The sequence below is a fragment of the Pelophylax lessonae genome (assembly GCF_965119305.1).
Source record: "Pelophylax lessonae genome assembly, chromosome: 5".
Lineage (NCBI taxonomy): Eukaryota > Metazoa > Chordata > Amphibia > Anura > Ranidae > Pelophylax > Pelophylax lessonae.
This window is the reverse complement of record NC_138772.1, coordinates 425,182,299-425,194,884: the sequence shown is the minus strand read 5'-3', so window position 1 is coordinate 425,194,884 and position 12,586 is coordinate 425,182,299. Positions and strand designations below refer to the sequence as shown.

At 41.0% G+C, this 12,586-nt stretch overlaps 1 protein-coding gene across 1 annotated transcript in view; it reads right to left on the bottom strand.

Moving 5' to 3' along the window:
- Positions 1-11,908, bottom strand: part of RGS20 (regulator of G protein signaling 20) — a 121,785-nt gene extending 109,877 nt beyond the window's left edge. Inside the window, exon 1 of the mRNA XM_082259666.1 lies at positions 11,652-11,908. Within this exon, the coding sequence (XP_082115792.1) occupies positions 11,652-11,756 (105 nt within the window). The 5' untranslated portion in view covers positions 11,757-11,908. The remainder of the gene's footprint in view (positions 1-11,651) is intronic.
- Between the last annotated feature and the right edge of the window lie 678 nt (positions 11,909-12,586).

Below are 12,586 nucleotides of genomic sequence, written 5' to 3'. Positions count from 1 at the left end.
CCATGTGATCAGCTGTGTCCAATCATAGCGGATTACATGTAAACAAATGCTGGTTATAGGCATTTCCTTTCCTCGACAATGTCAGTGTCTGAGGAAAGGAAAACCAATGAGTGGCTTTCCAGATACAGGGGACATTTACACTGATAATCAAGGCACTGGTCATCAGTGCCCAGGTGCCCTGATTGTCAGTGCAGCCTCATCAGTGCAGCATATCAGTGTCAATCAGTGCACCAAATCAGTGTCCATCAGTGAAGAATATCAGTGCCCATCAGTGCGCCCATCAGTGCCGCCTTATCAGTGCCGCCTCATCATTGCACATCAGTGCAGCTTATCAGTGCCCATCAGTGCCACCTCATTCAATGCCTATCAGTGCCACCTCATCAGTGCCCATCAGTGCAGCCTCATTAGTATCAACACTACTTGTAATTCTCATTTGCGATACTATGTATACTCCTCAATACTCCATCATATATGGAATCCCACTCTGTCGATTTTTATGTAATTGGACCATGGGTCTATTTATTTGTTTTTTAATATCCAGTAATTCTTTGCAAAACATTGTATATGTCATTTGAACCATATGTACCAATAAATATGCCGACTGTTCTCTGCCAGCCTGGTCACGCCTCTCATTTAAAGTCCCAACCTCTCCTTTCCTTTACAATTGAACCGGGATGGAGTCGCACAGCACTCCCACTGTGTGCCTCATTTAAAGTCCCAAACTTCCCCTCCTATGCACTCAAATTCAGGGATGGAGAGTCGTGACCTTAGCTGACAGGTACATATGCGGCTGACTTTTCCATGACCATTCAGCCTGGCTTTCAATCCCTTAGCCTCAGCTGTTGGTTCTGGCTCAATCCCCCTAGACCAAATGGGGGATAATATTTGTACTCTCTTTTTTATGACTATGACCATATTTACATTTTGTACCATCTATGTATGTTTTTACATCTTTGTCTTGCAATGCTAGTGATGTATTGGATGGGTATTGTGCCTGCTGTTGTTCTACTCGGGAGCTGCGATGCGCATCGACTGCTCTCCCTTTCCCTCTCTGATTCTGCACGGAGGATCGGGTGGGCGGGCCGCTGCGCATCGGCGCCACGCCCCACGCCGACTCATAGCGTCAACCTGACGCCATGACGCCGACGGTTGGTTTCCTCCTTCAGTGCATATGAGACAACACACGAGACGGCCATGCCAATGGCGTGCTCCGTCCCTGGTTGTCTCTCTCTTGCACTGAGCGTGACGCTGGGTCCACATGTCTGGCGGCTTCTTGGCGGATGCGGAGCACCTTGTTATGGAGTCTGGGCTCCATCTGCTGGTAACACTTCCTCTCATCTTCTACTAACTCACCCCTTTTTTGGTTCCAGATCTTTTGGCTATTTATACTGTCCCCCATTTTTCTACCTGTTTCTGGCTGGGCCCCCATTCACAATTGGTCTCACGTGGTTGCTCACGCACTTGCTGGGTTAGGTATACCTCACTTTTTCTTCCATTTTTTCACCCTATATTATTTCATCATATTTCCTATCCTTATATATCATTTTCACCCATACATCACCACACATTCTTTACTTTTCATGTTTAGACCATACTATTTTATTACACTATTCCCATCCACTCACACCTCATTTCACATTACACGGTTACATTTCTCTCATCCACCCAGGATATACCCAATATTTCGTATATACTATATACTATATATTATACAATATATATTATTTATTATTTATATATTTTTGTGCATTATACTATATTACAGTACATGATCATATATGTATATATATACTTTTTATTCATGATGTTACATCAAATCATAGGTCTACATACTTCTTATTCACTCCATTAACATTATACAATACATATCATTACATACAACCTCTTTTCTTTTTTCATACTGCAGCAGCACTATGGTGTATTTCTAAATATTTTTTATTCCAATGCCACCAATAACATTATCTACATACATACTTTCTTGATAGACATCCCTCCATGCTACTACATATCTTCATCTTCTTACCAATACTTACCTCAGCCCACACTCACCTAGTGTGCTATCGCTCTGCCTGTCCCGCCGACTTCGTGTTCCCTCAGCTCCCGGTGAGACTTCATGGGGCCATACCCACTCTCCCCTCCAAATACTATCTGAGCCTTTTGCAAGCATGGGTATGTATGGGGGTCCGCCCCCTTTTCCCTCTCCCCTTTCTCCAATACATATTATCAGCATTGTGCCAATTTCCTTATATGTTTCCTTTTAAATTATGTTCATCTGCTCCTGATGAGTGGCGATTCGGGCCACGAAACGCGTAGAGCCTATGATGTTCTTAATCCTACTACTATATCAACACTACTTGTAATTCTCATTTGCGATACTATGTATACTCCTCAATACTCCATCATATATGGAATCCCACTCTGTCGATTTTTATGTAATTGGACCATGGGTCTATTTATTTGTTTTTTAATATCCAGTAATTCTTTGCAAAACATTGTATATGTCATTTGAACCATATGTACCAATAAATATGCCGACTGTTCTCTGCCAGCCTGGTCACGCCTCTCATTTAAAGTCCCAACCTCTCCTTTCCTTTACATTAGTGCCAATAGGTGCCTATCAGTGCAGCCTCATCATTGCTCATTAGTGAAGCCTCATCAGTGCACATTAGTGAAGAAGAAAAATTACTTATTTGCAAAATTGTATAACAGAACCAAAGAAAAACATTTTTTTTTTTTCAAAATGTTGTCTTTTTTTGTTTGTCTAGCAAAAATTAAAAAAACCCAGTGGTGATTAAATACCCCCAATAGAAAGCTCCATTTGTGTGACACAAATGGTAACAATGTCATATGGTTACAGCGTTGCATGACCGCGCAATTGTCATTCAACGAGTGACAACGCTGAAAGCTGAAAATTGGCCTGGGCGGGAAGTGGGTGAAAGTGTACTGTAATAAAGTAGTTAAGCTTTGACAATAAAACCTAGAAGCTGATTGGTTATTATGCACAGCTGTAGCAGATTCTGCGTCCACCAGTTTTAGTAAATGTATCCCTAAGTGAACAGTCTCTCTCTCTACTCCTTTAGTAAATCAAGCATACTGTCTTCCAATTACTTGTAAAGCTTCAAAATAAAGCTGAACTCCAGGTATGATCATTATTGCATAGTCACATTGGTACAGCTTGGCACAATGTACATATACATAACTGATACCCGAGGGACTGCTGGGGACGCTGACAATAACTGCAGGCCTCCGGTCCTAGGCGAGTGGCTTCCCCACTGCGCAATGACCACAGGGGGCTATGGCAGAAATACTTCTCTAGACTTCTTCTTGACCTCATTTCATTGCTAAGGCCAGGTCCTTATTAATGTGGCTCTGCGAGCCGCATTTACGTGGGCACGGCAGCCTAGTATTTGAATAGGTCATCCTGCCTCCTGAAACACAGGAAAAAGGTCCCTGCGCCATTCCTGGAATCACAGCTCTCACGGGAATCGCAAGTGCAGCACGGCTCCCAATGCGAGAGCGATTTCCAGGGCCTGCCATTAGAATGAATGGCACCCGCACACATCTCCTGCATTTTCCTGTGCAGTTTGGTTGCAGCTGCAGAAATAGATGCAGACCCATACTGGGAACCACCCGCACAGATGTGAACTCAGCCTTAGGTGTTGAGAACAGTTTAGGTAAACAGAAAAAGTTGCAATTAGCAGAATAAAACACTCATTCACAAAATAAATGATAAAAATAATATAAAATGGCACATGAACAAATAATGGAATACTTTTCAAATCTTTTTCAATATTTGCTGCCCACGCCAATAAATTTAATGGCACACCGATTTTCGCACAATGCTTGTATATTCAGAACTGTTCACCACTATTCACACACAACAACAGAAAACTTATCCATGGATTTATTAAGGCTGCCTGCCAACGTGCCTGCTGAACCGCCTGCCAACTATGGGCAGAAAGCAAGCCTTGGGAGCATGCACTTGTGCATTACAGAGCAAGGCTGGGGACAGGCACAGTGGCCGTAGTGTGGGAACATGGCCAAGTTCATTGGCCGCCAGCCTATCCGGGAGTGTATTCAAGCACACAGGCAAAAAAGAGCATTAGAAATACTTATATAAGTATTACGTTTTTTGTTGAGTTGCACCGCCTAATATACATTTTCATCAATTTACACAACAATTAAAAGAAAAATATGCATGACATTATAAATTAAAACTTTTGTTTCCTGATCACACTGACATATTGGATATATTTTTAAATATATAATATTTTTAGCACCATGAAGAAATGTTAAAATGATTTTTTTAGGCATAGTTACTTTAGATCAAATTATAATATAAATATGTGTTTTTTTTTTTTTTTATGAAATACGGGGTTCCAGTGTTTTTTTCAATCTTTTAAAATTATACAATTTTATGCCTAAATAATTTAGAATACCAAGAAAATTTGGTTCACTATTAAAGTTAAGAACTGTAAAAATGTGTGGCAGGAAGAACAGGCGGGCATAGCTGCAGGGATGTACGCTTGCCTTATTAATTTGTATAATCATTGGGGTTGATTTCTTTAAAGTGAAGAGTGCAAAATCTGGTGCAGCTCTGCATAGAAACCAATTAGCTTCCAGGTTTTTCTTGTCAAAGCTTAAAGGAACAAGCTCAAGTTAGAAGCTGATTGGCTATCATGTAAAGCTGCACCAGAATTTGCACTCTTCAGTTTTAGTAAATTTAACCCCTTTGTCTCATGCCCGTTATGCTCATGCATTTGTTCAACCCATAAATGTTCATTGTGAACTAAGCATCCCTACTGCATTATCCGAGATCATCAGCTAATCAACCATAGTAAGTAAGACCCCTATGCAGGCTAGCATAATCAAACCTGAAAAAGCCAATGGGTTTGATTTACTAAAACTGCAGAGTGCAAAATCTGGTGCAGCACTGCATGGTAGCCAATCAGCTTCTAACTTCAGCTTGTTCAAAATAAACTTTTACAAAAAAAAACCTGGAAGCTGATTGGTTTCTTTGCAGAGCTGCACCTGATTTTGGTACTCTCCAGATTTAGTAAATTAACCCCTATGTCTTTTTAATCTCTATAACATTTTAATGTGACTGTATACGGGACGCAGTATAGAGGTGTGCATCACATAACATGATGACATCTGCACAGTTCCATCCATCTACTAAAACAAACAAACTAATCTTTATTCAGATAAGCTGCCATTCACTGGAATTCACTAGGGCACAAAAGCCACAACCTTAAGGTTAAGTTCACATGTAGGCGTTTTGGGGAGTTTTTCTGCTCTAGGATTAGCTCAAGAAACGTCCAACAAGACAAATCCTATTTATTTCAATAGCCCCTGTTCACATCTGAGCGTTTTGATGTTTTAAGCAAAACGCCTAAGGCTCAAAAAAGTACATGAGCTTCTTTTTGGGCAGATTACAGGCGTTTTTATTTTGTCAACTTGTGTCACTTGTCAACCTAAAAACGCCTGCACAAAAACGCCTGTAAATACGCCTGAAAAACACCCATAAAAACGCCTGTAAATAGCAACGCCAAGATGTGAATGTAGCCTTAGGCTGCTCAGACCCATTTTTAAAAAAAATATTACATTATAAATTTTGAAGGACCACATCAAACATTTATCTTGCCAAGTTCAATATCATGGCCTCCATACTGTATACATTGATTACAAAACAAAATATCATGAAAACCAAAACAGCCAAAAGATATAAATGTCAAAATCTGATAGTACAAGATGTCATTGGGACTCATGGGTCGCTTAGAGAAGTTGTAGATAAGGAGATAAAGAGAGATACCGCGATAGATAGATAGACAGACAGACAGACAGACAGACAGACAGACAGACAGACAGACAGACAGATAGATAGATAGATAGATAGATAGATAGATAGATAGACAGACAGACAGACAGATAGATAGATAGATAGATAGATAGATAGATAGATAGATAGATAGATAGATAGATAGATAGATAGATAGATAGATAGATAATAGATAGACAGATAGATAGATAGATAGATAGATAGATAGATAGATAATAGATAGATAGATAGATAGATAGATAGATAGATAGATAGATAGATAGATAGATAGAAACAGATAGATAGATAGATAGATAGATAGATAGATAGATAGATAATAGATAGATAGATAGATAGATAGATAGATAGATAGATAGATAGATAGATAGATAGATAGATAGATAGATAGATAGATAGATAGATGGATGGATGGATGGATGGATGGATGGATGGATGGATGGATGGATGGATGGATGGATGGATGGATGGATGGATGGATAGATGGGTGGGTGGGTGGGTGGGTGGGTGGATGGATGGATGGATGGATGGATGGATGGATGGATGGATGGATGGATAGGTGGGTGGGTGGGTGGGTGGGTGGATGGATGGATGGATGGATGGATAGATAGATAGATAGATAGATAGATAGATAGATAGATAGATAGATAGATAGATAGATAGATAGATAGATAGATAGATAGATGGATGGATGGATGGATGGATGGATGGATGGATGGATGGATGGATGGATAGATAGATAGATAGATAGATAGATAGATAGATAGATAGATAGATAGATAGATGGATGGATGGATGGATGGATGGATAGATAGATGTACAGTAAGTGAGGATAAGGATTGGATCTGTCTCTGCCCCTTCTTAGTAGATGTCACCGGGGTCTCCATTGGGATTATTGAGTGAGTGAGGCAATCAGTAGCTGCCGGTGATACAGACCTCCATTCTACATACACATGAACACAATACACTGGAGAGATCACACTGCTCTTTGATCTGAGCTTTCATTTAAACAGAACGTAGATTGCACAACCAAGAATGAATGAAGTAGCAGATCTAATTGCAGGCAGCACAAAGATGTGTATATACTGTATACATATAATATTTATATATGTACATTCAGTCTGTGGAACATTCCATCACATCTTTCATCCTGCATAGGTTCCAAATATATTCCTCCATCATTATTTGTAAATAGAAAAATGTTTTGTTTTTTTTTTGTTTTTGTTTTTTTTTTATTGTTTGCACTACTGCAATCCAGCTGTTTATTCAACAGTAAAAAGCTCCAGCTTCACAGCGAGGCTCCAACCGCAGTGCGTTTCAAAGCCCCTTCACCTTCTCTAACACAAGGGGTTAATCCTGTGCCATGCTGCAGTGTCTAAATCTGACTCACAGTCAAGTTATAAATACCCGGGTATCAATCTATGTCAATGAGCCGGTGGGCATTGCTGCCCGCTTGTCATCTACACATTTGCAGGACAGGCATACCGATCTGGTGCCACCATAAGAAGCCAAAATTGTATACGGCCAATAGCTGGCCCTTGGTAATGCAGCAGCAATGGCAGGCAGGGCACAGAATGAACACCTGTATAGTTCATAGTGATAGCATGCATTGTAAGGGGGACACAGGAGGGGGCAGTGCTGGGTGGTATATGGAGAGCTGTGTAGTAGGACAGGTAAGGTATATGTAGATATATATGTGTGTAGTAGTAGGACAGGTAAGGTATATGTAGATATATATGTGTGTAGTAGTAGGACAGGTAAGGTATATGTAGATATATATGTGTGTAGTAGTAGGACAGGTAAGGTATATGTAGATATATATGTGTGTAGTAGTAGGACAGGTGAGGTATATGTAGATGTATATGTGTGTAGTAGGAGGACAGGTAAGGTATATGTAGATGTATATGTGTGTAGTAGTAGGAGAGGTAAGGTATGTGTAGATGTATATGTGTGTATTAGGAGGACAGGTGAGGTATATGTAGATATATATGTGTGTATTAGGAGGACAGGTGAGGTATGTGTAGATGTATATGTGTGTAGTAGTAGGACAGGTAAGGTATATGTAAATATATATGTGTGTGTAGTAGGAGGACAGGCGAGGTATGTGTAGATGTATATGTGTGTAGTAGTACAGGCAAGGTATATGTAGATGTATGTAGTAGGAGGACAGGTAAGGTATGTGTAGATGTATATCTGTGTAGTAGGACAGGTAAGGTATATGTAGATGTATATGTGTGTAGTAGGAGGACAGGTGAGGTACGTGTAGATATATATGTGTGTAGTAGTAGGACAGGTAAGGTATATGTAGATATATATGTGTGTAGTAGTAGGACAGGTAAGGTATATGTAGATATATATGTGTGTAGTAGTAGGACAGGTAAGGTATATGTAGATATATATGTGTGTAGTAGTAGGACAGGTGAGGTATATGTAGATGTATATGTGTGTAGTAGGAGGACAGGTAAGGTATATGTAGATGTATATGTGTGTAGTAGTAGGAGAGGTAAGGTATGTGTAGATGTATATGTGTGTATTAGGAGGACAGGTGAGGTATATGTAGATATATATGTGTGTATTAGGAGGACAGGTGAGGTATGTGTAGATGTATATGTGTGTAGTAGTAGGACAGGTAAGGTATATGTAAATATATATGTGTGTGTAGTAGGAGGACAGGCGAGGTATGTGTAGATGTATATGTGTGTAGTAGTACAGGCAAGGTATATGTAGATGTATGTAGTAGGAGGACAGGTAAGGTATGTGTAGATGTATATCTGTGTAGTAGGACAGGTAAGGTATATGTAGATGTATATGTGTGTAGTAGGAGGACAGGTGAGGTACGTGTAGATGTATATGTGTGTAGCAGTAGGACAGGTAAGGTATATGTAAATATATATGTGTGTAGTAGGAGGACAGGTGAGGTATGTGTAGATGTATATGTGTGTAGTAGTACAGGCAAGGTATATGTAGATGTATATGTATGTAGTAGGAGGACAGGTAAGGTATGTGTAGATGTATATCTGTGTAGTAGGACAGGTAAGGTATATGTATATGTATGTAGTAGGAGGACAGGTAAGGTATGTGTAGATGTATATGTGTGTAGTAGGAGGAAAGGTAAGGTATGTATAGATGTATATGTGTGTAGTAGTAGGACAGGTAAGGTATGTGTAGATATATATGTGTGTAGTAGTAGGACAGGTAAGGTATATGTAGATATATGTGTGTGTAGTAGGAGGACAGGTAATGTATATGTAAATATATATGTGTGTAGTAGGAGGACAGGTAAGGTATGTGTAAATGTATATCTGTGTAGTAGGAGGACAGGTGAGGTATATGTAGATATATATATGTGTGAAGTAGGACAGGTAAGGTATATGTAGATGTATATGTATGTAGTAGGAGGAGAGGTAAGGTATGTGTAGATGTATATGTGTGTAGTAGGAGGACAGGTGAAGTATGTGTAGATATATGTGTGTGTAGTAGGAGGACAGGTAATGTATATGTAAATATATATGTGTGTAGTAGGAGGACAGGTAAGGTATGTGTAAATGTATATCTGTGTAGTAGGAGGACAGGTGAGGTATATGTAGATGTATATGTGTGAAGTAGGACAGGTAAGGTATATGTAGATGTATATGTATGTAGTAGGAGGAGAGGTAAGGTATGTGTAGATGTATATGTGTGTAGTAGGAGGAAAGGTAAGGTATATGTAGATGTATATGTGTGTAGTAGGAGGACAGGTGAGGTATATGTAGATGTATATGTGTGTAGTAGGAGGAAAGGTAAGGTATATGTAGATGTATATGTGTGTAGTAGGAGGACAGGTAAGGTATATGTAGTTCTATATGTGTGTAGTAGTAGGACAGGTAAGGTATATGTAGATGTAAGTGGGTAGGAGGACAGGTAAGGTATGTGTGGCTGTATATGTGTGTAGTAGGAGGACAGGTGAGGTATATGTAGATGTATATGTATGTAGTAGGAGGACAGGTTATGTATATGTAGATGTATATGTGTGTAGTAGGAGGACAGGTAAAGTATGTGTAGATGTATATGTATGTAGTAGGAGGACAGGTGAGGTATATGTAGATGTATATGTGGGTAGTAGGAGGATAGGTAAGGTATATGTAGATGTATATGTGTGTAGTAGGAGGACAGGTGAGGTATGTGTAGATGTATATGTGTGAGAAAGTACAGGTAAGGTATATGTAGATGTATATGTATGTCGTAGGAGGACAGGTAAGGTATGTAGATATATATGTGTGTAGGAGGACAGGTGAGGTATATGTAGATGTATATGTGTGTAGTAGGAGGAAAGGTAAGGTATATGTAGATGTATATGTGTGTAGTAGGAGGACAGGTAAGGTATATGTAGTTCTATATGTGTGTAGTAGTAGGACAGGTAAGGTATATGTAGATGTAAGTGGGTAGGAGGACAGGTAAGGTATGTGTGGCTGTATATGTGTGTAGTAGGAGGACAGGTGAGGTATATGTAGATGTATATGTATGTAGTAGGAGGACAGGTTATGTATATGTAGATGTATATGTGTGTAGTAGGAGGACAGGTAAAGTATGTGTAGATGTATATGTATGTAGTAGGAGGACAGGTGAGGTATATGTAGATGTATATGTGGGTAGTAGGAGGATAGGTAAGGTATATGTAGATGTATATGTGTGTAGTAGGAGGACAGGTGAGGTATGTGTAGATGTATATGTGTGAGAAAGTACAGGTAAGGTATATGTAGATGTATATGTATGTCGTAGGAGGACAGGTAAGGTATGTAGATATATATGTGTGTAGGAGGACAGGTGAGGTATGTGTGGCTGTATATGTATGTAGTAGAAGTACAGGTGAGGTATATGTGGCTGTATATGTGTGTAGATATACAGGTGAGGTATATGTAGATATATATATGTTGTAGTAGAAGTACAGGTGAGGTATATGTAGATATATATATGTTTGTAGTAGAAGTACAGGTAAAGTATTTGTAGATATATATATATGTATGTTGTAGGAGGACAGGTGAGGTATATGTAGATGTATATGTGTGCAGTAGAAGTACAGGTAAGGTATGTAGATATATATGTGTGTAGGAGGACAGGTGAGGTATATGTGGCTGTATATGTGTATAGATATACAGGTGAGGTATATGTAGATATATATATGTGTGCAGTAGTAGGACAGGTGAGGTATATGTAGATGTATATGTATATAGTAGGACAGGTGAGGTATATGTAGATGTACAGTATATATATATATGTGTGTGTAGTAGAAGTACAGGTAAGGTATGTGTAGATGTATATGTGTATAGGAGGACAGGTGAGGTATATGTGTGTAGTAGTATGACAGGTGAGGTATATGTAGATGTACAGTATATATATATATATATGTGTAGAAGTACAGGTGAGGTATATGTAGATGTACAGTATATATATATATATGTGTAGTAATGTGTGAGGATGAGGCTGGTTGCTGTGGATTCTTGTACAAGGCTCCTGTGATGATTATATGAGAAGAGTGAGAGATGATAGAAGAGAGGGAGAAGAAATCACAGCACACAGTGATCCTCTCTATCTATAGAAGATATTGGGGTCCCCCCTGTATATGATGGTGAGAGGTGTGCAGTGCAGGGATCCTATACTCTCTCTCTGTGTATATAGATATATATATATTGTGTATCCTCTATATGGGATGAGAGATATAAAAATGGATCCCTGTGAGTGGCAGTGCTGGGTAGGGAGGGATGGTGGTTATTATCCTGGCACAGATCCCCCATCCAATCAGGGAAGGAGAGGGATCCCCGATCCCAGGAATACTCACAATGTCACCATCAATGCCGGGAGACAGCGGACGGTCCTTGCCTGGATCACATCCGTTGAAGCTGGGCTGCTCACCCAGGGCTGGCTGCTCATCATCCATGCGCATGCGTCTCAGGCTTCTCCTCCACTATGATGAGGAGCCGGTGTGCTGCTGCTGGTTGTTATTATTGGGGTCCGGGGATCAGTCCGCGGTCATAGCACTGAGCGGAGAGCCGAGAGTCCGCTCTGCACGGGGGAGGATGGAGGAGAGTGCCGGGGAGAGATGGGGAGGAGCGGCACAGCTCATCACCGCTACATCCCCTGAGAGTACACACCGAGCAATCACTGTGTGTCTACGGGGGTGTACACTGTGTGTGTGTGATGGGGGGGGGGGGGGGGTGTACAGTGTGTGTGTGTGATGGGGGGGGGGGGTGTACACTGTGTGTGTGTGATGGGGGGGGGGGTGTACACTGTGTGTGTGTGTGTGATTGGGGGGGGGGGTGTACACTGTGTGTGTGTGATGGGGGGGGTGTACAGTGTATGTGTGTGTTTGAGGGGGGTGTACAGTGTGTGTGAGGGGGGGGGGGGTGTACACTGTGTGTGTGTGAGGGGGGTGTACACTGTGTGTGTGTGAGGGGGGGGGGTGTACACTGTGTGTGTGTGTGAGGGGGGTGTACACTGTGTGTGTGTGAGGGGGGGGGTGTACACTGTGTGTGTGTGTGAGGGGGGTGTACACTGTGTGAGGGGGGGGGTGTACACTGTATGTGTGTGTTTGAGGGGGTGTGTACACTGTATGTGTGTGTGTGTGTGTGAGGGGGGGGGGGTGTACACTGTGTGTGAGGGGGGGGGGGTGTACTCTGTGTGAGGGGGGATGTACACTGTGTGTGTGAGGGAGGGGGGGGTGTACACTGTGTGTGTGTGTGTGTGTGTGTAGGGGGGGGGGGTGTACACTGTGTG